General features: G+C 48.4%; 1 protein-coding gene and 1 long non-coding RNA gene across 3 annotated transcripts in view; both read left to right on the plus strand.

The window, feature by feature from the left end:
• Positions 1-22059, plus strand: part of atxn7l1 (ataxin 7-like 1) — a 30317-nt gene extending 8258 nt beyond the window's left edge. For both annotated transcript variants that reach the window (XM_084448134.1, XM_084448135.1), the window contains exons 4-10: positions 904-1322; positions 4553-4635; positions 10419-10699; positions 11158-11374; positions 13091-13212; positions 14825-15575; positions 20558-22059. In XM_084448134.1, coding sequence (XP_084304260.1) covers positions 904-1322; positions 4553-4635; positions 10419-10699; positions 11158-11374; positions 13091-13212; positions 14825-15575; positions 20558-20575 — 1891 coding nt within the window. In that variant the 3' untranslated portion in view covers positions 20576-22059. The remainder of the gene's footprint in view (positions 1-903; positions 1323-4552; positions 4636-10418; positions 10700-11157; positions 11375-13090; positions 13213-14824; positions 15576-20557) is intronic.
• Positions 4972-6497, plus strand: LOC311317122. The gene is made up of 3 exons (XR_014630746.1): positions 4972-5472; positions 6124-6250; positions 6407-6497. It is a non-coding gene; the product is annotated as an uncharacterized lncRNA (long non-coding RNA).
• Positions 22060-23238: the final 1179 nt, after the last annotated feature.

Raw genomic sequence — 23238 nt, forward strand, 5'->3', positions numbered from 1 at the left:
TGATATAAGATTACAACAAAAGTAGAATTTTGTAATTTTTTTGGCATACATCGTTGAATAGGTGAACACTATGATTAATTATGTGAACCAAAATGGGACAGAATGCTTTTTTCATTTCAGTTCGTCTTAAATAGCTGACGCCAGAGCTCCTAATCAGAGTCGGACACCCCGTTGTCCACAAATCAATAACTTTTTTCTTTCTTTTTTTTCATGTCGTGGTACATCACTGTCAGTCGTACCGTCACATTCATTACTGGGACAGGATGTAGCCTGAGAAGTGAAGGGACAGGTACCACACACATTCAACGTAAAAAAAAGTTATTGACAATGAGATGTCAGGCAAGCAAGCCAGCCTTTTCGTCCAAAAACACAGTCACTTTTCACTGTTCATTAACCATAGGCAAAGTTATTGACAGAAAGGCTTGCTAGCGTGAAGTTAGCTTTCTGGGTCATTGTCACTTGCATCAGTCAAGTGACGGGTGGTTGTCAAGCAGTTTCAGCACAGAGTTCAAAGCACAAATAATATATTTATTGAAAATATGAGTACATGACATTCTTTTGTATGTGCGAATGCTTTCATATTGTTGGCAAATGACCATGGTATTAGCGGGATAGTGAACTCGTAGGTGTGTTATACGGTTTTAAGGCACTTCGCAGAGGTTTACAAGACTCTTCGCCTCCACGTATTCCCTTAAAACCGCATAACACACACCTACATACATTGATTATCTCTTATATAACCTGTCTCTTTAATCCTTTCTTCCCCTCTATCTCTTTCTTCCTCTCTCTCTTTCTCTCTCTCTCTCTGTCTCTCTCTCTCTTTCTCTCTCTCTCTCTCTCTCTCTCTTTCTCCTCTCTCTCTCTCTCTCTCTCCATCTCTCTCTCTCTCTCTCTCTCTCACAGTGTGTCCTTGCCGGTGGTGAGTCTGGAGAAGATGTCTTGTCTGGGCCGGGCAGAGGGAGGAGCCCACATCCGCGTCAGCTGCCCGTCCTCCTCCTCTGCCCCTTCCTCCTCTTCCTCCTCTTCCCCTTCCTCTGTCAAACCCTCCCCGGCCCCGCCCGCCCCCCCCCACCGCCCCCAGGAGAAGCTGGCGAACGGCCGCGGGCCCCGCACGCCGCGCCCCGGCGCCTCCCCCTCCTCGTCCCTGGACGGCCGGCCCAGCCCGGCGCGCTCCCCCCTGCGCTCCCCCCTGGACAAGCGGCCGTCCTCCACCCCCTCCCCCTCCCCCCTGGACCCTCGGCCCAGCGCCGCGCCCCCCTCACCCCTGGACAAGAAGCCCCAGAACGGCAGCAAGACCGCCAGGCCCCACAAGAGGCTGTCAGGTGTGTGTGTGTGTGTGTGTGTGTGTGTGTGTGTGTGTGTGTGTGTGTGTGTGTGTGTGTGTGTGTGTGTGTGTGTGTGTGTGTGTGTGTGTGTGTGTGTGTGGCTCGAAGCATGGCGAAGATGCTGTTAAACCTCGTACAATAAAGATACAATGTTTCTTACGGTGACAGAGGGAGAGACGGAGAGGGAGAGACAAAGGGAGAGACAAAGGGAGAGACAGAGGGAGAGACGGAGGGAGAGACGGAGGGAGAGACGGAGGGAGAGACGGAGGGAGAGACGGAGGGAGAGACAAAGGGAGAGACAAAGGGAGAGACGGAGGGAGAGACGGAGGGAGAGACGGAGGGAGAGACGGAGGGAGAGACAGAGGGAGAGACAGAGAGAGAGACAGACACGCACACAGAGAGAGAGGGAGGGAGATAGGGGGAGGGAGGGAGGGAGGGAGAGAGACAGTTGTGCCTTTTCATCAGGGGTGAATCCAGCCTCTTTCCAACCTTAGTGGATTGCTCAATCTCAGTCTACAGCCCAAAGATAGCTTAGCTTAGCTTCATCGCCATACTAGTCTCAGTCTACAGCCCAAAGATAGTTTAGCTTAGCTTAGCTTCATCGCCATACTAGTCTCAGTCTACAGCCCAAGGCTATCTTAGCTTAGCTTAGCTTCATCGGCAACTAGTCTCAGTCTACAGCCCAAGACGAGCTTAGCCTAGCTTAGCTTAGCTTCATCGTCATAGTAGTCTCAGTCTACAGCCTAAGGCTAGCTCAGTTTAGCTTAGCTCTGTCGTCATACCATGTGCAGCGGTGACTGATAAAGGGAACAGACTTGTCTGTTGACCTTTGCTTAAATCCTTGAGGACACCCTGTAGCACCCTGGGAAAAGGCCTGCCTGGTCAGCTGTGTGCCTGCAACTATCTCCCTGTTAATGAGCGCCTTAAATCACAGCCAAAGGCTAGCCTGTGTACATTAGCTTACATTAGCAACCAGTCACCCCTCCATGTCTTATCTCAGTAACCTGTAGATGCCCTGCAGTCGAGAGAGAGGGATGGGGAGGGAGGGAGAGAGAGAGGGATAGGGAGGGAGGGAGAGAGGAAGGAGGGGGGGGGAGAGAGAGACTCGGCACAAACTACTCCGCGGCCTGCCTATCTGACCGGGCTGCTATGGAAGCTCCTCACTCCCCCCTCTCTCTCTCTTTCTCCTTCTCCTCTCTTTCTCCCCATGTCCCTACTCTCCCTCTCCTCTCTCTGTACTTTCGCCTCTTGCTCCTTTCTCCTCTCCCCCCCTCTCGCTCTCCCCATCTGTTGTTTGCGTCTGTCCTCCTCCTCCCTCCCTCCCTCCTCGGCGCGGCGCTCCGGGGTTCTGATTTACGCCGTCTGATTCACGAGCTGCCGCTGCCAGGACAGCTTTTCTTTATAAAACTCCTCCGCTGGAGTCTCCAACCAGCCCGTCAACTCACCACCGACTCCTCTCCACAGCCACTCTCCCTCCCTCCCTCTCTCTCTCTCTCTCTCTCCCTCCCTCCCTCTCTCTCTCTCTCACCGACTCCTCTCCACAGCCACTCTCCCTCCCTCCCTCTCTCTCCCTCCCTCCCTCTCTCTCTCTCTCACCGACTCCTCTCCACAGCCACTCTCTCTCCCTCCCTCTCTCTCTCTACCTCCCTCTCCCCTCTCTCTCTCTACCTCTCCCTCTCTATCCCTCTCTCTCCTCTCCACAGCCACTCACTCTCCCTCCCTCTCCCCTCTCTCTCTCTCCCTCCCTCCCTCTCCCCTCTCTCTCTACCTCCCTCTCTCTCTCTATCCCTCTCTCTCTCACTCCCTCCCTCTCCCCTCTCTCTCTCTCTCCCTCCCTCTCTCTCTATCCCTCTCTCTCTCTCTCTCTCTATCCCTCTCCCTCCCTCTCCCCTCTCTCTCTCTCTCTCCCTCCCTCTCTATCCCTCTCTCTCCCTCTCCCCTCTCTCTCCCTCCCTCTCTCTATCACTCTCCCTCTCCCTCTCCCTCCCTCTCTCTCTCTCTCTCTCTCTATCCCTCTCCCTCCCTCTCTCTCTCCCCCTCTCCCTGCCTCTCTCTCACTCACTCTCACTGTCTCGCTCTATCTCTGTCTTCTCTCTCTCTCTCTCTCTCTGTTGGGATTAAGATAATAGAGATTATAGCGTGTAGCATATTACAGGGGCCAGAGATGTCAACAGCTTGGGGAGGGAGAGGGTTGCTTTGCTTGTGTGAGGACAATGAGAGTTGAAAGCTCAGTCCACAGTGTGTTCATACTTTATTCTCTCTGTCTGTCTGTCTCTGGTTGGTTGGCTTGTTTACTGACTATATGACTGTCTGTCTCTCTATGACTGGCTGACTGCATATGAAGTCTCTATGACTGACTGACTGACTGACTGTATATGACTGACTGTCTCTATGACTGTCTGTCTATCTGTCTGTCTGTTTGTATAGTAGTAGTATCAGTGTACTTTATTGATCCTGGGGGGGGGATTTGTGTTACTGGTTGGTCGTGTGTCTGTGTGACTGGTTGGTTGTGTGTTTGTGTGACTGGTTGTGTGTCTGTGTGACTGGTTGGTTGTGTGTTTGTGTAACTGGTTGTGTGTCTGTGTGACTGGTTGGTTGTGTGTTTGTGTAACTGGTTGTGTGTCTGTGTGACTGGTTGGTTGTGTGTTTGTGACTGGTTGTGTGTTTGTGTAACTGGTTGTGTGTCTGTGTGACTGGTTGGTTGTGTGTTTGTGTGACTGGTTGTGTGTTTGTATAATTGGTTGTGTGTCTGTGTGACTGGTTGGTTGTGTGTTTGTGTAACTGGTTATGTGACTGGTTGGTTGTGTGTTTGTGTAACTGGCTGGTCGTGTGTCTGTGTGACTGCTTGTGTGTGTGTGACTGGTTGTGTGACTGGTTGTGTGTTTGTGTAACTGGTTGGTTGTGTGTTTGTGTGACTGGCTGTGTGTCTGTGTGACTGGTTGGTTGTGTGTTTGTGTAACTGGTTGTGTGTCTGTGACTGGTTGGTTGTGTGTTTGTGTAACTGGCTGGTCGTGTGTCTGTGTGACTGCTTGTGTGTGTGTGTGTGTGTGACTGCTTGTGTGTGTGTGTGTGTGTGTGTGTGTGTGTGTGACTGCTTGTGTGTGTGTGACTGCTTGTGTGACTGCTTGTGTGTGTGTGACTGGTTGTGTGACTGCTTGTGTGTGTGTGACTGGTTGTGTGACTGCTTGTGTGTGTGTTTGACTGGCTGATGTTTCTACTCTGTCCAGGGAGAGTGTTTGACCCCAACAAGCACTGTGGAGTTCAGGACCCCGAGAGCAAAAGGCAGTGCACACGCTCGCTGACCTGCAAGGTGACACACACACACACACACACACACACACACACACACACACACCCCTCACAACCCTCCAGAGTTATGGAGTTATATTTATGTCATAAATACGTAGACTTGTATATTGATGTCATAAATACGTAGACTTGTATATTGATGTCATAAATACGTAGACTTGTATACTGACAGTTGTAGTTGCAAAACAGATTTGCAGACTTGCATATTCAGAGTTGAAGTTGCAAAAAAGATTTGCAAACCTGTACATGTTTACAACTGAATCTGCGCGCACACGGATTTTTGACGCAAATGTCACGCCGTATGCTAGTATTGATGTCATAAATACGCAAACTTGTACATGAAAGTTGTAGTTGCAAAAAAGATTTGCTAACTTGTATATTGGGAGTTGTAGTTGCAAAAAAGATTTGCTAACTTGTATATTGGGAGTTGTAGTTGCAAAAAAGATTTGCTAACTTGTATATTCAAAGTTGTAGTTGCAAAAAAGATTTGCTAACTTGTATATTGGGAGTTATAGTTGCAAAAAAAGATTTTCAGACCTGTAGTTATTTTTGCAAGGTTGTACAAAGATACAGCAATGCATATTTATGACTACGAATCCCAAGTACAAGCTTACAACCTTTTGACACAACTGTCACGTCTTGGCTCAAAAAGAGTTGCAGACTTGCAAAGGTGGGAGGGCGTTCAGCTGGGCTACATCTCCACAGCCAATCAGATGCTGTCTATTATTGCACAACTATCATTGGCTGGCTTGTTCTATCAATCAGGCTAGCAAGCGCAATCAACGTTCTACATTGCAGATGGAAGATGGAGGCTTCTAGTCATGCTCCTCCACCTCAAGTGAGTGATAGAAATTGTGTGATATTTTTGTACGAGTACATCTAGCTAATGTTAGCCTACTATATTATGATAATCATATCAATAATTAGACCTCATGCATGCATCACCTTAGATCATGATTTTAGCCTACTACTAGACTGCCTAACTTGGTTTAGCTTAGTGCTAATATGCACATACAGCGAGCTGAAAATATGAACATACAGTATGAACTATGTTAGTTATGTAGCGTAATTGTAGTAGTCAAGTTACTTTTCCGTTTCAGTTTACAATGTCCCTCAAGTACAATGTGGGGTGGAGGGTGGATTAACTATGTGGAAAGTTTTAGCTAATGTTAACGTTAGATGGCTAGAGTTAGCTAGCTAGCATCTCTTCCAATTTAAACCGTCAATCCATACATTTAGGCAGCAGGGTAGCTCAGTGGTTAGCATTGTTGCATCACAGCAACACACAAGAAGATGGTCCTGGGTTCAAATCATGGTTGTCCCCAGTACTTTTAATCTGGAGTACGCATGTTGTCCTTGTGTTTGTGTGGGTTTCTACTGGGTTTGTTTTTTTTGTTTTATTTTTTTATAATCACTCCACCTGTAACCAACCATTGTTGGTCAAAGTTATACAATTTCTACAAACCCATACCTTGTTTATTTCCTGGAGCTGGAGGGTGGTGCAGAGCGGTGTGAGGAGGAAGACAGTGCAGTCAGGCAGCTAACAGACGTGGGAAATGCCAAGGCTGACAGCTGAGAACCGGAAACGGCTTTTCCACTGTCTACTACAGCATGCGGTAATCAACCTGGACTAAAAATTTGTTGTTTTGTCATTGTCAAAACAACAAAACGGGACGCAGCATTCAGTCGAAGTGCGCATGCGCAACGTTGTGCTTAAACAACACAGTAGTAGCTAACTATTCCGGCGTCTATGGATATCATGTGTTTTTTAGCTCAATGATATCATGGCGGAGGTGAGAAAACCGAAGCGAAACATCACGGAGGAAGTCAGAAAAAGAAAAAGGGGGCGCGAGTTTTAAAAGGTAATAAATGTCAATGTATTATCTTTCTGAGTAGACTGTTTGGACGATTCAGCTTACTTTTAGTAAATCTAATTGGAGAATTAGCACCAGAGGTCTGTCTTCAGGGCGGTCTGTCTTCAGGGCGGTCTGTCTTCAGGGCGGTCTGTCTTCAGGGCGGTCTGTCTTCAGGGTTTTCTGTCTTCAGGGCGGTCTGTCTGTCTTCAGGGCGGTCTGTCTGTCTTCAGGGTGGTCTGTCTGTCTTCAGGGCGGTCTGTCTTCAGGGCGGTCTGTCTTCAGGGAGGTCTGTCTTCAGGGTGGTCTGTCTTCAGGGCGGTCTGTCTGTCTTCAGGGCAGTCTGTCTGTCTTCAGGGCGGTCTGTCTGTCTTCAGGGAGGTCTGTCTTCAGGGCGGTGTGTCTTCAGGGTGGTCTGTCTTCAGGGTGGTCTGTCTGTCTTCAGGGCGGTCTGTGTCTTCAGGGCGGTCTGTCTTCAGGGAGGTCTGTCTTCAGGGCGGTCTGTCTTCAGGGCGGTCTGTCTGTCTTCAGGGAGGTCTGTCTTCAGGGAGGTCTGTCTTCAGGGCGGTCTGTCTTCAGGGAGGTCTGTCTTCAGGGCGGTCTGGCTGTCTTCAGGGCGGTCTGTCTTCAGGGAGGTCTGTCTTCCGGGGCGGTCTGGCTGTCTTCAGGGCGGTCTGTCTTCAGGGAGGTCTGTCTGTCTTCAGGGTGGTCTGTCTGTCTTCAGGGTGGTCTGTCTGTCTTCAGGGCGGTCTGTCTGTCTTCAGGGCGGTCTGGCTGTCTTCAGGGCGGTCTGTCTGTCTTCAGGGCGGTCTGTGTCTTCAGGGCGGTCTGTCTTCAGGGTGGTCTGTCTGTCTTCATGGCGGTCTGCAGGTCTGTCTGTCACCAGGATAATCAGCCACATTTACACAAAAATCTTAGGGATGAGGGATGTCGCACATGAACTGTTTCATGCACTTACACATTATTTGTTTTCTTCATTCCTAGCACCACCAGTGTGTCTTAAGCAGCTGCTTACGTTTTGGACAGGGTGGAAGATGGCAACAGGAAATTATCAGTTGGATGTGGTGAACGGCGCATTCCCAAAGTCATCCACCTGTTTCCAGTGTCTATGGCTTCCCGCTCACTATGATGACTATGAAGAGTTCCACATGGCACTGGAGGCTTGCATAGCTACTTGTGATACCGGCTTTTGGGCTTGTGTAATGTGGATATAAAGATCCTGTCCATGGGAATCTGAAGGAGACTGAAGTTCACCACAGACTCTGATAGGGGGGCACTTAATGTCTGGGACCACTATTCCTCTATATACTGAAAGTTAAAGTTTCTCGTGTTTATTTCCCCCCCCCTACTGATTTGAGTCATCTTGCTCCATTCTGTTGATGTTTGCGATGTCTGTTGGGATGTTTGAACTGTCTGTTGGGATGTTTGAACTGTCTGTTGGGATGTTTCAAATGTCTGTTGGGATGTTTGAACTGTCTGTTGGGATGTTTCAAATGTCTGTTGGGATGTTTGAACTGTCTGTTGGGATGTTTCAAATGTCTGTTGGGATGTTTCAAATGTCTGTTGGGATGTTTGAACTGTCTGTTGGGATGTTTCAAATGTCTGTTGGGATGTTTGAACTGTCTGTTGGGATGTTTCAAATGTCTGTTGGGATGTTTCAAATGTCTGTTGGGATGTTTGAACTGGCTGTTGGGATGTTTCAAATGTCTGTTGGGATGTTTCAAATGTCTGTTGGGATGTTTGAACTGGCTGTTGGGATGTTTCAAATGTCTGTTGGGATGTTTCAAATGTCTGTTGGGATGTTTGAACTGGTTGTTGGGATGTTTCAAATGTCTGTTGGGATGTTTGAACTGGCTGTTGGGATGTTTCAAATGTCTGTTGGGATGTTTGAACTGGCTGTTGGGATGTTTCAAATGTCTGTTGGGATGTTTCAAATGTCTGTCTGTTGGGATGTTTCAAATGTCTGTTGGGATGTTTCAAATGTCTGTTGGGATGTTTCAAATGTCTGTTGGGATGTTTGAACTGGCTGTTGGGATGTTTGAACTGGCTGTTGGGATGTTTGAACTGGGGAGTAACTGGCTGCAACTGATTTGTCTTTTCTATGTTTTATATCAGACACATTAATCCAACATACATTGAACCGGTAATGCTCTAGAAGTTACAATTATAATTGCTGCAGGTGTTGCAGGGCCTGTATATACAGATCCCGTCCATGGGAGTCTGAAGGAGACATAGTATAGCCTACTATGTTGTTGTTGTTCGTTGTTGTGGAAATGACAATGACAATAAAGACTCTTAACTACTGTGTGTGGACATTTGCGTTCTTTCTCAACTGACCTTTAACCTTTCGATAGCCAGCATTTGGCATCTGGGTTTTGATTGTTCTAATCATGTTGTCAATATCTTCATCAGAAATACTGCTGTAAAACTCCCTCATAGATAGGCAATTTTCCTGCATCCTTCTAAATATAGTACGTTTGGAGACTCCAAATAGCTCTGCAATGCACAATACAGAGAGGCAAGCATCTAGCATATTCTTCAGTTCTTTTGATATAACCAGTTGAGTGGCCTCTTGCTCCAACAACTGTCTCCAGTTGTATTGATGTGGGATTTGCTTCAATTTTAGCTTTTACAAGAACTGATAGTTGTGTAAGTGTGTCTACGGTAACTTGAGGAATGTTAGTTTGGTCAGTGAATAACTCCAGCAGGATTAGCTCATTTTTACAGAGGAAATCATAATAAATTAACTAGATCCACTGGTAGTCTGTCAAGTGCTTGCTACAATGTTGATTGCAACCTCTCCAGGAGCTGGTGTGTCAGAATGTCCTGTAACATAAAATACAATGGGTTGGGTACTGCCTCAAATAAACTCTTCATTTTAATGACCTCTTACTGACAAACTATTAACTTAACTTTCGATATAGTTAATGCACCCTCCACCCCACATCGTACTATAGGTACATTGTAAACTGGAAAAGTAACTAACTCTGCTACAGTTACTCTGCTACAGTGCTAGCCAACATTAGTCTAGTAGTAGGCTAAATTCACGATCTAAAGTGATGCATGCAGTTCTAATTATAGGTAATATGATTATATGCATCATAATAAAGTAGAGTAGTTAGATGTACTCGTAATATCACACAATTTCTATCACTCACTTGAGGTGGAGGAGCATGACCAGAAGCTTCCATCTTCCATCTGCAATGTAGAACGTTGATTGCGCTTGCTAGCCTGATTGATAGAACAAGCCAGCCAATGATAGTTGTGAAATAATAGACAGCATCTGATTGGCTGTGGAGATGTAGTCCAGCTGAACGCCCTCCCACCTTTGCAAGTCTGCAACTCTTTTTGAGCCAAGACGTGACGGTTGTGTCAAAAAGTTGTAAGCTTGTACTTGGGATTCGTAGTCATAAATATGCATTGCTGTATCTTTGTACAACCTTGCAAAAATAACTATAGGTCTGCAAATCTTTTTTTGCAACTATAACTCCCAATATACAAGTTAGCAAATATTTTTTTGCAACTACAACTCCCGATATACAAGTTAGCAAATATTTTTTCCAACTACAACTTTCATGTACAAGTTTGCGTATTTATGACATCAATACTAGCATACGGCGTGACATTCGCGTCAAAAATCTGTGCGCAAACATGTTCAGGTTTGCAAATCTTGCAAATATGCAAGTCGGCAAATCTGTTTTGCAACTACAACTGTCAGTATACAAGTCTACGTATTTATGACATCAATATACAGGTCTACGTATTTATGACATTTACTCCTTAACGAGTCTCCTCCTGCAGCTGGTCTGTATTTAGTAATAGTCCACAAGCGAAATGACTTGGGGGGGATATTTTTCGGGGGGGTTTCCTGACCTGGTGTCCATGGCAACCGCGTGTCCGTGGTAACCTGCGGTCTTCCCGCCGTCCCCAGACTCACTCCCTGACCCACCGGAGGGCCGTGCCCGGACGCAGGAACCAGTTCGACATCCTCCTGGCCGAGCACAAGGGCCGCGCCAAGGAGAAGGACGCCACTAAGGAGCGGGAGAAGGAGGGGGTGGGGGGCCAGGGCCGGAGGGAGGCGCAGGGGGCCGTCCAGAGCCAGACGGCCCCCCCGCAGGGCACGCCGGCCCCCGGGAAGCCCTCCCCACACCTCCACAACGGCCGGACCGTCTCCACGCTGAAGCTGCGCCTGGCCAACGCGCACATCCCCAGGTAGGAGGCCTCCACCGGGCATGAGTATATGGAAGCTACTGGAACTACGTAAGGCCTTTGGCCTGTAGTTAGCTAGTTTGTTTTTTAACTAGTCAGTTAGCTAGTTAGCTAGCTAAGCTAGTTAGTCTGTTGTTGTTTCTTTAGTCTGTTTTATTTTTGTTGTCTGTCTCTTTCTGTGACTATGTAAAGCGTCCTTTGGCGTCTTGAAAGGTGCTATATAAATCTAGAATTCGTCTTCTTCTTCTGCGTATTCTGCTTCGTATTCTTCTTATTATATTGTATCAAACAGAATCAGTGTATTCATGACTGTTTGGAATTCACCTGTGGTACCTGTTTCTGCCACTGGGAGGTGCTGTAAACGGGAGTTGGCGAGAGAGCAGCAGCAGTAAAAGTGAAGTCTTATGACCTCGTATTTCTCTCTCTCTCTCTCTCTCTCTCTCTTTCTCTTTTTCCTCCAGGGTGCCTGGCGGGGGTGGGGGGGGCGCCGCCGCAGTGTCGAGCTCCGCCCCCGCCGCCGCCCCCGCCCCCCCGGCCTCGTCCTCGGACGCCGGGGCCAGCTGGGTGAGGGTCGGCGACGGCAGCAGCCGCATGTCCAGCGACGAGGGAGGGGAGGCGGAGCTCCACGACGACCCGGATGGACCCGCCGCCTCCCCACGCCACCCACGCCCTCTGGGGGTACGTCCCCCACCCTCCCCCACTACAACACCTCCCCCCTCACTACTCCCCCCCCTGGGGGTACGTCCCCCACCCTCCCCCACTACAACACCTCCCCCCTCACTACTCCCCCCCTGGGGGTACGTCCCCCACCCTCCCCCACTACAACACCTCCCCCCTCACTACTCCCCCCCCTGGGGGTACGTCCCCCACCCTCCCCCACTACAACACCTCCCCCCTCACTACTCCCCCCCTGGGGGTACGTCCCCCACCCTCCCCCACTACAACACCTCCCCCCTCACTACTCCCCCCCCTGGGGGTACGTCCCCCACCCTCCCCCACTACAACACCTCCCCCCTCACTACTCCCCCCCTGGGGGTACGTCCCCCACCCTCCCCCACTACAACACCTCCCCCCTCACTACTCCCCCCCCTGGGGGTACGTCCCCCACCCTCCCCCACTACAACACCTCCCCCCTCACTACTCCCCCCCCTGGGGGTACGTAGTGCTTTCACCTGCACTCTCAGCATGGGGTCGGGGATCTATCATGGGTTCTCCCTCAATCTCCTCCATCCTCTTCCCTCTAGTTCTGTCGTTTTGTTTGAAGTAAAGAGCTCTTCATCTGTGTAACACGTAGCCAAACGGATGACGGACAGCAGGTGGGCGGGGTGCGTTGTGTGTCCTGACTGTATTCGCGGGGGCGCTTGACGTGCACTCTACCTGCCTGCACTTTGATCGTCTGCAGCAGTTTCGTGGTCAGTAGGCTACATGCGCTGGTGAGGGGTTCAGTGGGGGGGGGGGGGGGGGTGCATTGCGTGCGCAAATGTGACCGTGTGAAATTTTCACTCAGAAAAACAGCCGCACGTGCGACCGTCGCGGTCACAGTCTCGAGCCTGGCTTTACCAGGGAGGGGAGGAAGAGAGGTGGCCTTGTTAGAGAATCTGGACAGGGCCCAAGTCGGCGAATGACACCTTTCTGTCTGTCTGTCTGTCTGTCTGTCTGATTGATTGATTGATTGATTGATTGATTGATTGATTGATTGATTGATTGATTGATTGATTGATTGATTGATTGATTGATTGATTGATTGATTGATTGGTTGGTTGGTTGATTGATTGATTGATTGGTTCTTAGACCGCTGCCCTGGTAGAAATTGACTACCAGCTTAGCTCCTACACCCACAGTACCAGATCTGACAGACTGCGGTGGATGTAAGCAATATGGTAGAAACTCCAGGAGGCATTGTCCTGTTTACACTCATCCAAACCCAGTCAGATCTGTGAAAGAGCTCTGTGGAGAGAACATGTGTGTCTCATCATGTCTCTGTAGGTTAATCTCTGCTTACCCTCTCTCAACCCCCCCCTCCCTCTCTCTCGTTCTCCATCCCCCCTCTCTCCTTCTCTCCATCTCCTTCTCCATCCCTCTTATCTCTCCTCCATCTTCCTCTCTCCTCTCCATCCCTCCCTCCTTTCATATCCACCCCCCTCTCTCCTTCTCCATCCCTCCTCCCTTTCTCCTTCTACTCGCCCTCCTTATCTCCACCCTTTCTCTCTCTCCCTTCCTCTCCATCTCCCTCCCTCTCTCTTTCTTTTTCTTACTTTTTTTTTTTTTTTCTTTCTTTCTTTCTTTCTTTTTTCTTTCTTTCTTTCTTTCTTTCTTTCTTTCTTTCTTTCTACCGCTCCCTCCATCCTCCACCATCTCTCGCCCTTCTCCCTCGTCCATCCTGCCCCTCCCCAGGTGTGTGGGTTCAGCAGCAGGCTCATGGGGAGGGGTCTCTACGTGTTTGACCGGCGCTGGGACCGGATGAGACTGGCCCTGCACTACATGGTGGAGAAACACGTCAACGCCCAGATGTGGAGGTGTGTGTGTCAGTCAACTTTATTTATATAGCATTGTTCATATCAGTGTTCATATCAGTAAATGTAGCACACAGTGCTGTACAGAATAAATAAAAACAGTTAAAATAGTAGTTAAAAATGAGAAAATAAAACAGGACAGGTCATATATGGTAAAAGAGAAGAAACAGTAAAAATATATACAATTGAGTATTTAGTAAGGGGCGGCTGTAGCTCAGTTGGTAGAGCCAACAATCCCAGCTCCGACTGTCCACATGTCGAAGTGTCCTTGAGCAAGACACCTAACCCCCAATTGCTCCCAATGAGCAGGTTAGCACCTTGCATGGCAGCTACCGCCAGTGGTGTGTGAATGTGTGTGTGAATGGGTGGATGAGAGGCCATTGTAAAGCGCTTTGAGTGCCGCTAAGGTGGAAAAGTGTAGTCCATTTACCATTTACCATATTAAGTTCCCACAGTTTCAGCCATTCTTTTGGTTCCAGAAGCTGGGGGTGTAAAAACTGAAGGCAGCCTCCCCATGTCTCTTGGTCCTGGCTCCAGGAACCGTTAAAAGTTCAGTGCCAGAGGACCTCAGGGACCTACTTGGTGTATACCGTAAAAGCATGCCTGACATGTATTCAGGTGCATGGCTATGGAGTACTTTATAAACTAATAAAAACATCTTAAAATCGATTCTAAAACTGACCGGTAACCAGTGTAGCGATTGTAAGACTGGTGTGATGTGTGCCCTGCTTCTGGTTTTAGTGAGGATTCGTGCTGCAGCATTCTGTATCATTTGAAGTTGACTAATCACTTTCTTTGGTAGACCAGATAGGAGAGTGTTACAGTAATCCATCCTGCTACTGATAAAAGCATGCATTAGTCTTCCAGTGTCGGCCTGGGAGAGAAAAGGATTCACCTTAGCAATGCTTCTCAAGTGATAAAAAAGATGTCTCATTTTCTTTCTTGATTAGAATCAAACATGACACCTAGGTTTCTGACTTAGCATTTGGTGTTCAGTGTGTGTTTTTAAGTGGCCAGATAGATCTCCCTTTCAACTTTATCACCAATGATCAGCACATCTGTTTTGTCCTGGTTTAACTGAACGAAATTCTATGACATCCATGCATTTATATTAGCAATGCATTCCACCAGATGGTCAACTGAAATGTAGTCATCGGGTTTCACAGAAATATATAGCTGGGTGTCATAGCTATGGTAGCTAATACTGTGCCTCCTAATGACGTCACGTAGGGGTAGCATATACAGACTGAAGAGTTATTGGCCCTAGAATGGATCCTTGTGGGACCCCACATGTCGTTTTTTTGAGCTGTGATCACCAAGAGTGACAAAATTCTCTCTCAGCCAATTAGGTAGGTCCTGAACCTGTGTGTGCGTGCGTGCGTGCGTGCGTGCCTGCGTGCGTGCGTGCGTGCATTGAATACTGGAGTGTAGGGTTGAATTGTCTAGGGTTGCAAAATTCGGGAATATTCACAAACTTCCCATGGGAATTTATGGGAATAAACTGGAAAACAGAATTTATTCCCATTAATTCCCATAAATTCCGGGGAATATTCGTCCCCTCACAGGCCTTCCTAGGTGTGTGTGGTTCCAGCTCTTGTGTCCTGCTGTGTTTCAGGAAGGTGCCCCTGGCTGTGGAGAGCCTCCTGTCGTCCCCGGGGCCCCACGCTGGCCCCCACCCCCCCTCGCCCTCCCCCAGCGCCCTGGCCCCGCCCCTCCTCTCCTCCCCCTCCTCCGTGCCCCTCTCCTGCTCCGAGGCCTTCTCCCTGCCGTCCTACTCCGCCGCCTTCCCCCAGTCCGCCGCGGGGGCGGGGCTCTTCTGCGTCCGTGACCCGAGCCTGGCCCCTCCCGCCTCCGCACCGGGGGGGCCCCGTGGCGGCACCGCCAGGCCGGGCCGGCCCCCCAGGGAGGAGGGCGGGGGGGACTTGGGGAGGGCCAAGAAGAGGAAGACCTCCTCCTCCTTCCTCACCCTCGCCGGCGCCGTGGATGATGGCCACCAGAGGAACGGCAGCAGCTACCCCGCTGACGCTGCCCCCCCCCTCTTCCCTGGCGCGGGGGGGAGGAAGAAGGCCCTGGGACGCGGTGGCGGGGGGAGTGGCCTGGCGGCGAGGGGCGAGGACTGGTACCCCAGCCCCGACCCCGCCGTCCCCTACCCCCACAGCAGGGACCCCGCCCTGCCCCCCGCCTCCAGCTCGCTGCCCCCCCCGCCCGCCACCAGCCCGCTGCTGGCCTACAGGGGCGGGGCACAGGCGAGGAGGAGGCGGAGCCCGGGGAAGACGAGCTCCAGCGCCGCCGCCAGGGGCTTGGAGGGCATCTTCAGGAGGGGGGGCGGCGGCCTGCTGGCATCAGGGCCCGGGTCACCTCCGCAGGTGAGAACACCTCTCTCACACACACACACACACACACCTCACCCCATCCTCTCACACACACACCTCACCCCATCCTAACACACACACACCACACACACCTCACCCCATCCTAACACACACACACACCACACACACACCTCACCCCATCCTCTCACACACACACCTCACCCCATCCTAACATACACACACACCACACACACCTCATCCCATCCTAACACACACACACACCACACACACACCTCACCGCATTCTAGTGTTGCACGGTGTATCGATACTAGAAAAGTACCGCGATACTCTGTCGTCAAAAACGGTACAATACCCAAATTTAAAGTATCGATACTTTAAGAAAGACAGTGTTTTAATAAGTGCCGTATATATTGAGTTGCCTTCATGTGACAGTGAAGCCGTGTTTGTTTGTAGGCTATAGCGCTCTGCTTCTCTCTCCCAAGATCCCCGAGTTGCGGTGCTGTGTGTGTGTGTGTGTGTGTGTGCGCGCGCGCTCTATCTCTCTCTCCTCGCTCTGTCACTCTGCAGCGAGGAGCACAACAGTTTTAACTAGTCTAACCTGAGGTGGCTACAAGTACAAATGTCGACCGTCCACAGCTTGTGGATAAAGCTGATGCGCGCAGCGAAATCTGGCATATTTTGCTTCCAGAGCCGACAGTGAGGGCAAGCCCACGGACATTACAAAGCCCTTCTGTAAACGATGCTACAAATCTATACAAATCAAGGGAGCCAATACGACCAACCTGGCAAAGCATCTTGCAGACAGACATGCCGACTTTTTACAGTACACAAAGAATTCAAAGAGCGACAGGTTAGCGAATGTGATAGAAGATAAGATACACACAGCAGCAACACCAGTACTGTATACAACCGAAGGATATTTAGCCTACCTTATGTTTGAATGTATGAATGCACAATACATTTATTGCACCAGATGATAGCTAGAGAAGCTAATTTTCATCCATAGCATGAGACTTTTAGCTAGCATAGCTGCAGCCTGGCTGCAAGCCTAGCTCTGCCTAGCGCACGTGACAAAAACAAATCAATACCTGCTCCAACCTCCTAGAGCGAGAGAACTTAACCGTGAGACAATTATCTCTTCTGATAATTTGGAATAGCAAAAATGCTTCAATAGGCCTGGGTTAATTAATAATAATAACAAGCTTTTCGAGTTCTTCTGATTATCTCACAGTTTGCAACAACATAGGCATAATTTATTGATTTCTCCCCACACAAACAAACAAACAGAAGCCAGCACAATCCCAAACCACCCAGTCGAGGCAGCCTTCCCTTCCAGCTGTGTTTGAAAGCTACAGGAAATATAATAAAGACTCAAAAGATGCAAAAAGACTGAACAGAGCACTAAAAAAAGCCAACAATTTAAATTTCCATGTTCTGTCATCTATTATTCCATTACTTTTCCTTATGTTTTAGATTTTCACAGTGGTATCGTTTCGGTATTGAGATATTTTGGGCAGGTATCGTATCGAAGTCGTAATTTTGGTATCGTGACAACACTACCCCATTCCAACACACACACACACACCTCACCCCATCCTAACACACACACACATACACACACACCACACACACACCTCACCCCATTCACTCACACATACACACACAAACCTCACCCCATCCTAACACACACACACCACACACACCTCACCCCATTCTCTCTCACACACACACACACACACACACACACACACACACACACACACACACACCTCACCCCATTCTCTCTCACACACACACCACACACACACCTCACCCCATCCTAACACACACACACACCACACACACACCTCACCCCATTCTCTCTCACACACACACCACACACACACCTCACCCCATCCTAACACACACACACACCACACACACACCTCACCCCATCCTAACACACACACACACACACACACACACACACACACACACACACACCTCACCCCATTCTCTCACACATACACACACACACCTCACCCCATCCTAACACACACACACACCACACACACCTCACCCCATTCTCTCTCTCACACACACACACACACACACACACACACACACACACACACACACGTCATGTACTCCCCTGAGCACTGTTGTTCTCTGACTTAGCTGATACAGGAGTCTCTCTCCAGATATTATGTTGAATCGCTGTGCTCTGCATGCTAAATAAGAGTCTGTATCTCTGCATGCTAAATAAGAGTCTGTATCTCTGCATGCTAAATAAGAGTCTGTAGCTCTGCATGCTAAATAAGAGTCTGTAACTCTGCATGCTAAATAAGAGTCTGTATCTCTGCATGCTAAATAAGAGTCTGTAACTCTGCATGCTAAATAAGAGTCTGTAGCTCTGCATGCTAAATAAGAGTCTGTATCTCTGCATGCTAAATAAGAGTCTGTATCTCGCGCCCGATTGCGAAAGTCGTTACTATTTGGTGTCGTCGGAATTGCAGCGCTACTAATCAATTGCCAGGATTCGAAAACCAGTTTTTAGCATGAAGTGTCCCAGATCCATAGAGAGATCTGCAGCATGCAGCAACGTAGTTAGCGTAGCTTATGTAGTGTGTCAGTGAAAGAACTCTCATGGGTCTGGCGTTGGGACCACTGCTACGGTAGCCATCATCCTCCAGTTTACCCCCAGACGTAGATGTTAGAACGGCTCCTGCAGTCCGGTGGTGTTGTGTGTTCAGAAGGAGAGAATAGATGATGGGTGTTTTGTGTGTTCAGTAGGAGAGTATACTGTAGATGTTGGGTGTTGTGTGTGTTCAGAAGGAGAGTATAGATATAAGATGTTTTGTGTGCGGTAAGAGTATAGATGTGAAGGGTTCTGTCTGTTCGGTAGGAGAGTATAGATGTTAGATATTGTGTGTGTTCGGTTGGAGAGTATAGATGTTAGATATTGAGTGTGTTCGGTAGGAGAGTATAGATGTTAGATATTGAGTGTGTTCGGTAGGAGAGTATAGATGTTAGATATTGAGTGTGTTTGGTAGGAGAGTATAGATGTTAGATATTGTGTGTGTTCGGTTGGAGAGTATAGATGTTAGATATTGAGTGTGTTCGGTAGGAGAGTATAGATGTTAGATATTGAGTGTGTTCGGTAGGAGAGTATAGATGTTAGATATTGAGTGTGTTCGGTAGGAGAGTATAGATGTTAGATATTGAGTGTGTTTGGTAGGAGAGTATAGATGTTAGATATTGTGTGTGTTCGGTAGGAGAGTATAGATGTTAGATATTGAGTGTGTTCGGTAGGAGAGTATAGATGTTAGATATTGTGTGTGTTCGGTAGGAGAGTATAGATGTTAGATATTGAGTGTGTTTGGTAGGAGAGTATAGATGTTAGGTGTTTTAGGTGTTTAGTAGGAGAGTGACAACAATAATAATAATTTTATTTATATAGCACACTTTAAATTGCAGAGAACTCAATAGGTGCTTTACAGGCCAAAATAAAAACAAATCAAATCAATAAGCAAAATTAGGCCCAAAGGGATTAAAAGATGCAAAACTGAGAATAAGATTAATTCAAAGATTATTCAGATAACCATAAATAATTCAACTACCTAAAGAAATAAACAGAACTAGATTGAAGCAATAACTCATGAGAGGGTGTGGTATATGGCCTTTATACAATGGGTAGTTCCGACCTCACAGCCGAGCACCATCAACCAGCACAACCCCTGGTAGATTGGCCCAATACCACAACCCTTGAGTGAATTATGCTTTTATGGTAAATGGACTGCACTTATACAGCGCTTTTCCACCTTAGCGGCACTCAAAGCGCTTTACAATGGCCTCTCATTCACCCTTTCACGCACACATTCACACACCAATGACGGCAGCTGCCATGCAAGGCGCTAACCTGCTCATTGGAAGCAATTTGGGGTTAGGTGTCTTGCTCAAGGACACTTCGACATGTGGACAGTCGGAGCTGGGATTTGAACCACTGACCCTTCGATCATTGAACGACCCACTCTACCAACTGAGCTACAGCCGCCCCTTATATTATACAAAGGTTACATTATCGGGAAACATTTATGGGATAAATACAGATTATTTCAGTGTCTTAATATCGATTTTACTGAACTCCGCCAAGAAAGGTAGTTCATAAAACTATCACGTTGCTATGGAGTTTCAAAGCGACGAACAGTGAGCCCTAGCAATCAAACTAATGCTCCGGACCAACCTAGCTAGCCATGAACGAAGTGTAGCCTACCTTTGCTATGAAACTGCGAGTTGCGAAAGTGCTGACGATAAACCAGAGTGGTAGGCTACAGGACGGATAGAACAACTCAAATTTGACATTGAATGTTTCCATTTTTCTTGAGGAGAAACCGTAATGTAACCAACAGACGGTTACGCAATGGAACTAAAGTTTTTACAGGCAGTGATAATTGACACAGTAATATTTCACATAGAGCGATAAAGAGGCTTTGCCCGTGGTATATCGTGGCATATACAACGGCTCTTAAACAATCAGATTGCGAGGTCGGAACAACCCGTTGTATAAAACAGCGTTTCTCAACTGGTGGGTCGCGACCCAAAGGTGGGTCGCGGAGCCGTTTTGATTGGGTCGCGGCCTCGTGGGCGGTTTCCCTTTTCTTTTCTTATTTTTTTAAGGGATTTTCAAATATATATATATTTATAGAGAAAATGTTGGGGTTTTATTTTGCAGGACACACAATTCAATTCAATAATTTCAATAATTTATTTACGAGACATGACAGGAAGTGGGCTTAGCTTAACCTTAGCGTGTACCAATGTTGTGTTATGTGTCACGGACTTTTTCTATTTTTGTCGAATAAATTTGAGTGCTGTGGAATAAATTCGCGATTTCATGATAAGAAAAATGTGGATCCTGAGGCTCCACCAGTTGAGAACCACTGGTATAAAAGACAGTAACATAACGGGGTTTGAAAGGCCAATGATACTGATGATAACCGGCTCTGACGATCCACCTTCTCTTTTTCCTCCAACAGCCCAAGACGCATCATTGAAGATGACCTGACGACAGCAGGTTCGGCAGCTGTAGTATCAGTACAAAACTCCGGCCCGTCACCCCGTGTCAGAGCAGCTCCTGGGGGTCTGTGGTGAGAGGGATTCTGGGACACGGGTGTCTCCGCACGGGGCTCCACCCCTCTCGCACCCCTGTGCCCATATAAGGACATGTGGTCCCTCCTCCTAACTCCACCCCTAGCTGAATCAGCAGGTGGAGTGCTGAGGGGTGGCGGATGAGGTCACGGAGAACGCTCAGATCAAGACGTTATCTCACAGACTGCCCTCGGAAAAGGGAATTTTTGCTTGGGTTTCAGATTGGGATATCACCGCTGTACGTTTTTGACATTTTACCAACCAGTTCATCAGCTCTGGTGACTTCCTGTTCCTGTGTTGGTCAGGTGACCAGGAAGGAATCCTGGTTTGCGTGTGTGTGTCTGTTGGAATCAGAGCGCTGAGGGACCTGCTGATGTCCTGCGTTGGATCCCCCCTCTTCTTTCTCCTTCTCTTTCACACTATCCCCTCTCTCTCTCTCTCTCTCCCTCTCTCTCTCTCTCTGTGTCTTGCCCACTCCCAGCATGCCTGTGTTCAAAGTGCACTTAACTCTCCTTCCTCCTGGACCTCAGAACGGGACGGTCTGCAGCTCAGCGCGAGGACCTGTCAATCAAGAGAAGTCCCGCCCACTCTGCCCCGCCTGCCTGTCCGATTTCAATATAGGAAGAATTCAGGTTTTTTTTGAGGATTGTTGTTCTGTTTTCTTTTTGTCTCGTATTTGTTGAAAGAAACGCAGCGCCGGTGTGTCAGGACCTGCGTCCTACAAGGAAGAAGCGTCGGCGTTGGAGTTTTGTATAATTTATCATTTTTCTAACTGACCAGAGCAGAGCTATAAACGCTGTCGCGAGAATAAAACATATATTTGTATATTTTTGTTGTTTTTTTTAAGTTGAAAGTATTATCATATTGTTGAAAAATATGTACAGATCTTTTGTTATTTTTGTATTTATTAATAATGATTTTCCCCGTACTAAAAGAACTAAAGATTGGAACATCTTGCCCCTCTAAGTTTGGTTTATATAAAGAGATGGCTAGTATTGTAAGGGTCTGTTTGTATAAAGATCTATTGAGATGGTTAGTATTGTGAAGGGCCCAGCATTCTTTGGACCTGTGGCTTCCCTTTCTCGTGTTGTGTTGGAGAGTCCGGGACACAGAGACTAACCTTTTTCAAACTTCTTCCAATGTTCACCTTTCGATTAGAGAATGTGTATCTTCCTCTGGTCTGAGACGAGCCAGTGTTCCTCAGTGTGATGACACTCAGCACTCCCTGCCCTGTACCTGACGACCACATGAAGGAATATTCCCTCAGTCTAACTGTCGCACCTCACCAGCAAAGTCAATTTATACCATTTGTACACCGTCCTTGACAAAAAAGCGATTTTTATGGAGCTACTTTTCAGTTGATTTCAGATAACTCTTATCTCAGTTGAATTGATTCAGCTGCCGCATCTGAGCAGTGTTGGGTGTCCCAAAATGCTTTTCAAATGGGATTACGTGTGTGTGTGGGGGGGGGGGGGGGGGGGTTAAGTTGCAAATGTTAAAGTGGTGGAATATTACCAGGATGGATGTCACTGTGTGACATGACGCTTCTGGGTAGGGCAGCTCCATGCCCCAGGGGGGTGGGTTGTGCCCTGGGTAGGGCAGCTTCATGCCCCAGGGGGGTGGGTTGTGCCCTGGGTAGGGCAGCTCCATGCCCCAGGGGGGTGGGTTGTGCCCTGGGTAGGGCAGCTCCATGCCCCAGGGGGGGGGGTTGTGCCCTGGGTAGGGCAGCTCCATGCCCCAGGGGGGTGGGTTGTGCCCTGGGTAGGGCAGCTCCATGCCCCAGGGGGGTGGGTTGTGCCCTGGGTAGGGCAGCTCCATGCCCCAGGGGGGTGGGTTGTGCCCTGGGTAGGGCAGCTCCATGCCCCAGGGGGGTGGGTTGTGCCCTGGGTAGGGAAGCTCCATGCCCCAGGGTGGTGGGTTGTGCCCTGGGTAGGGCAGCTCCTTGCCCCAGGGTGGTGGGTTGTGCCCTGGGTAGGGCAGCTCCATGCCCCAGGGGGGTGGGTTGTGCCCTGGGTAGGGCAGTACAGGACTCTGCTGTAGACAGCTGGGACGCCTGGCGCTACAACAAAAACCCTTCCTACTCTTTTTGCACTTTGTCATACACCCAGATCTTTAATCAGCTTCTATTTATATATGAAATATATATATATTTGTAATAAGACTTTGTCAAAGACTGTAGATATGGCGATGCTATTCCTTGTGACTCTGAGGCCCCTGATCCAGTGTTGTGCTGTAGGTGCGTTTGACCCTTGACCCCTGCCAAATTCTGATGTTGAATGTGTTGAACAAGACCCTAAGCTAGTAATCATGCACACTGTACATGGTATTCACACCTGTGGCCCTGTTCTCATACCCTAGGAATGCACCCTTCTACTCTCTTTTGATATTATCATGAAGGTCAAATGTCCACCGACCGATGGTCAACAAGGAATGAAGGTTGCATTCTGCCAAGTATTTAAACAGGACCCTTAACTTTGCTTTGGTGCAATCATTTATTTGTCTACTTGGGCTTTTTCCCGAGGAACTTCCATCATGGGGCTGGGCTGTGTCTCAATACTGAAACTAGCCT

Source organism: Borostomias antarcticus (assembly GCF_949987555.1).
Source record: "Borostomias antarcticus genome assembly, chromosome: 13".
Lineage (NCBI taxonomy): Eukaryota > Metazoa > Chordata > Actinopteri > Stomiiformes > Stomiidae > Borostomias > Borostomias antarcticus.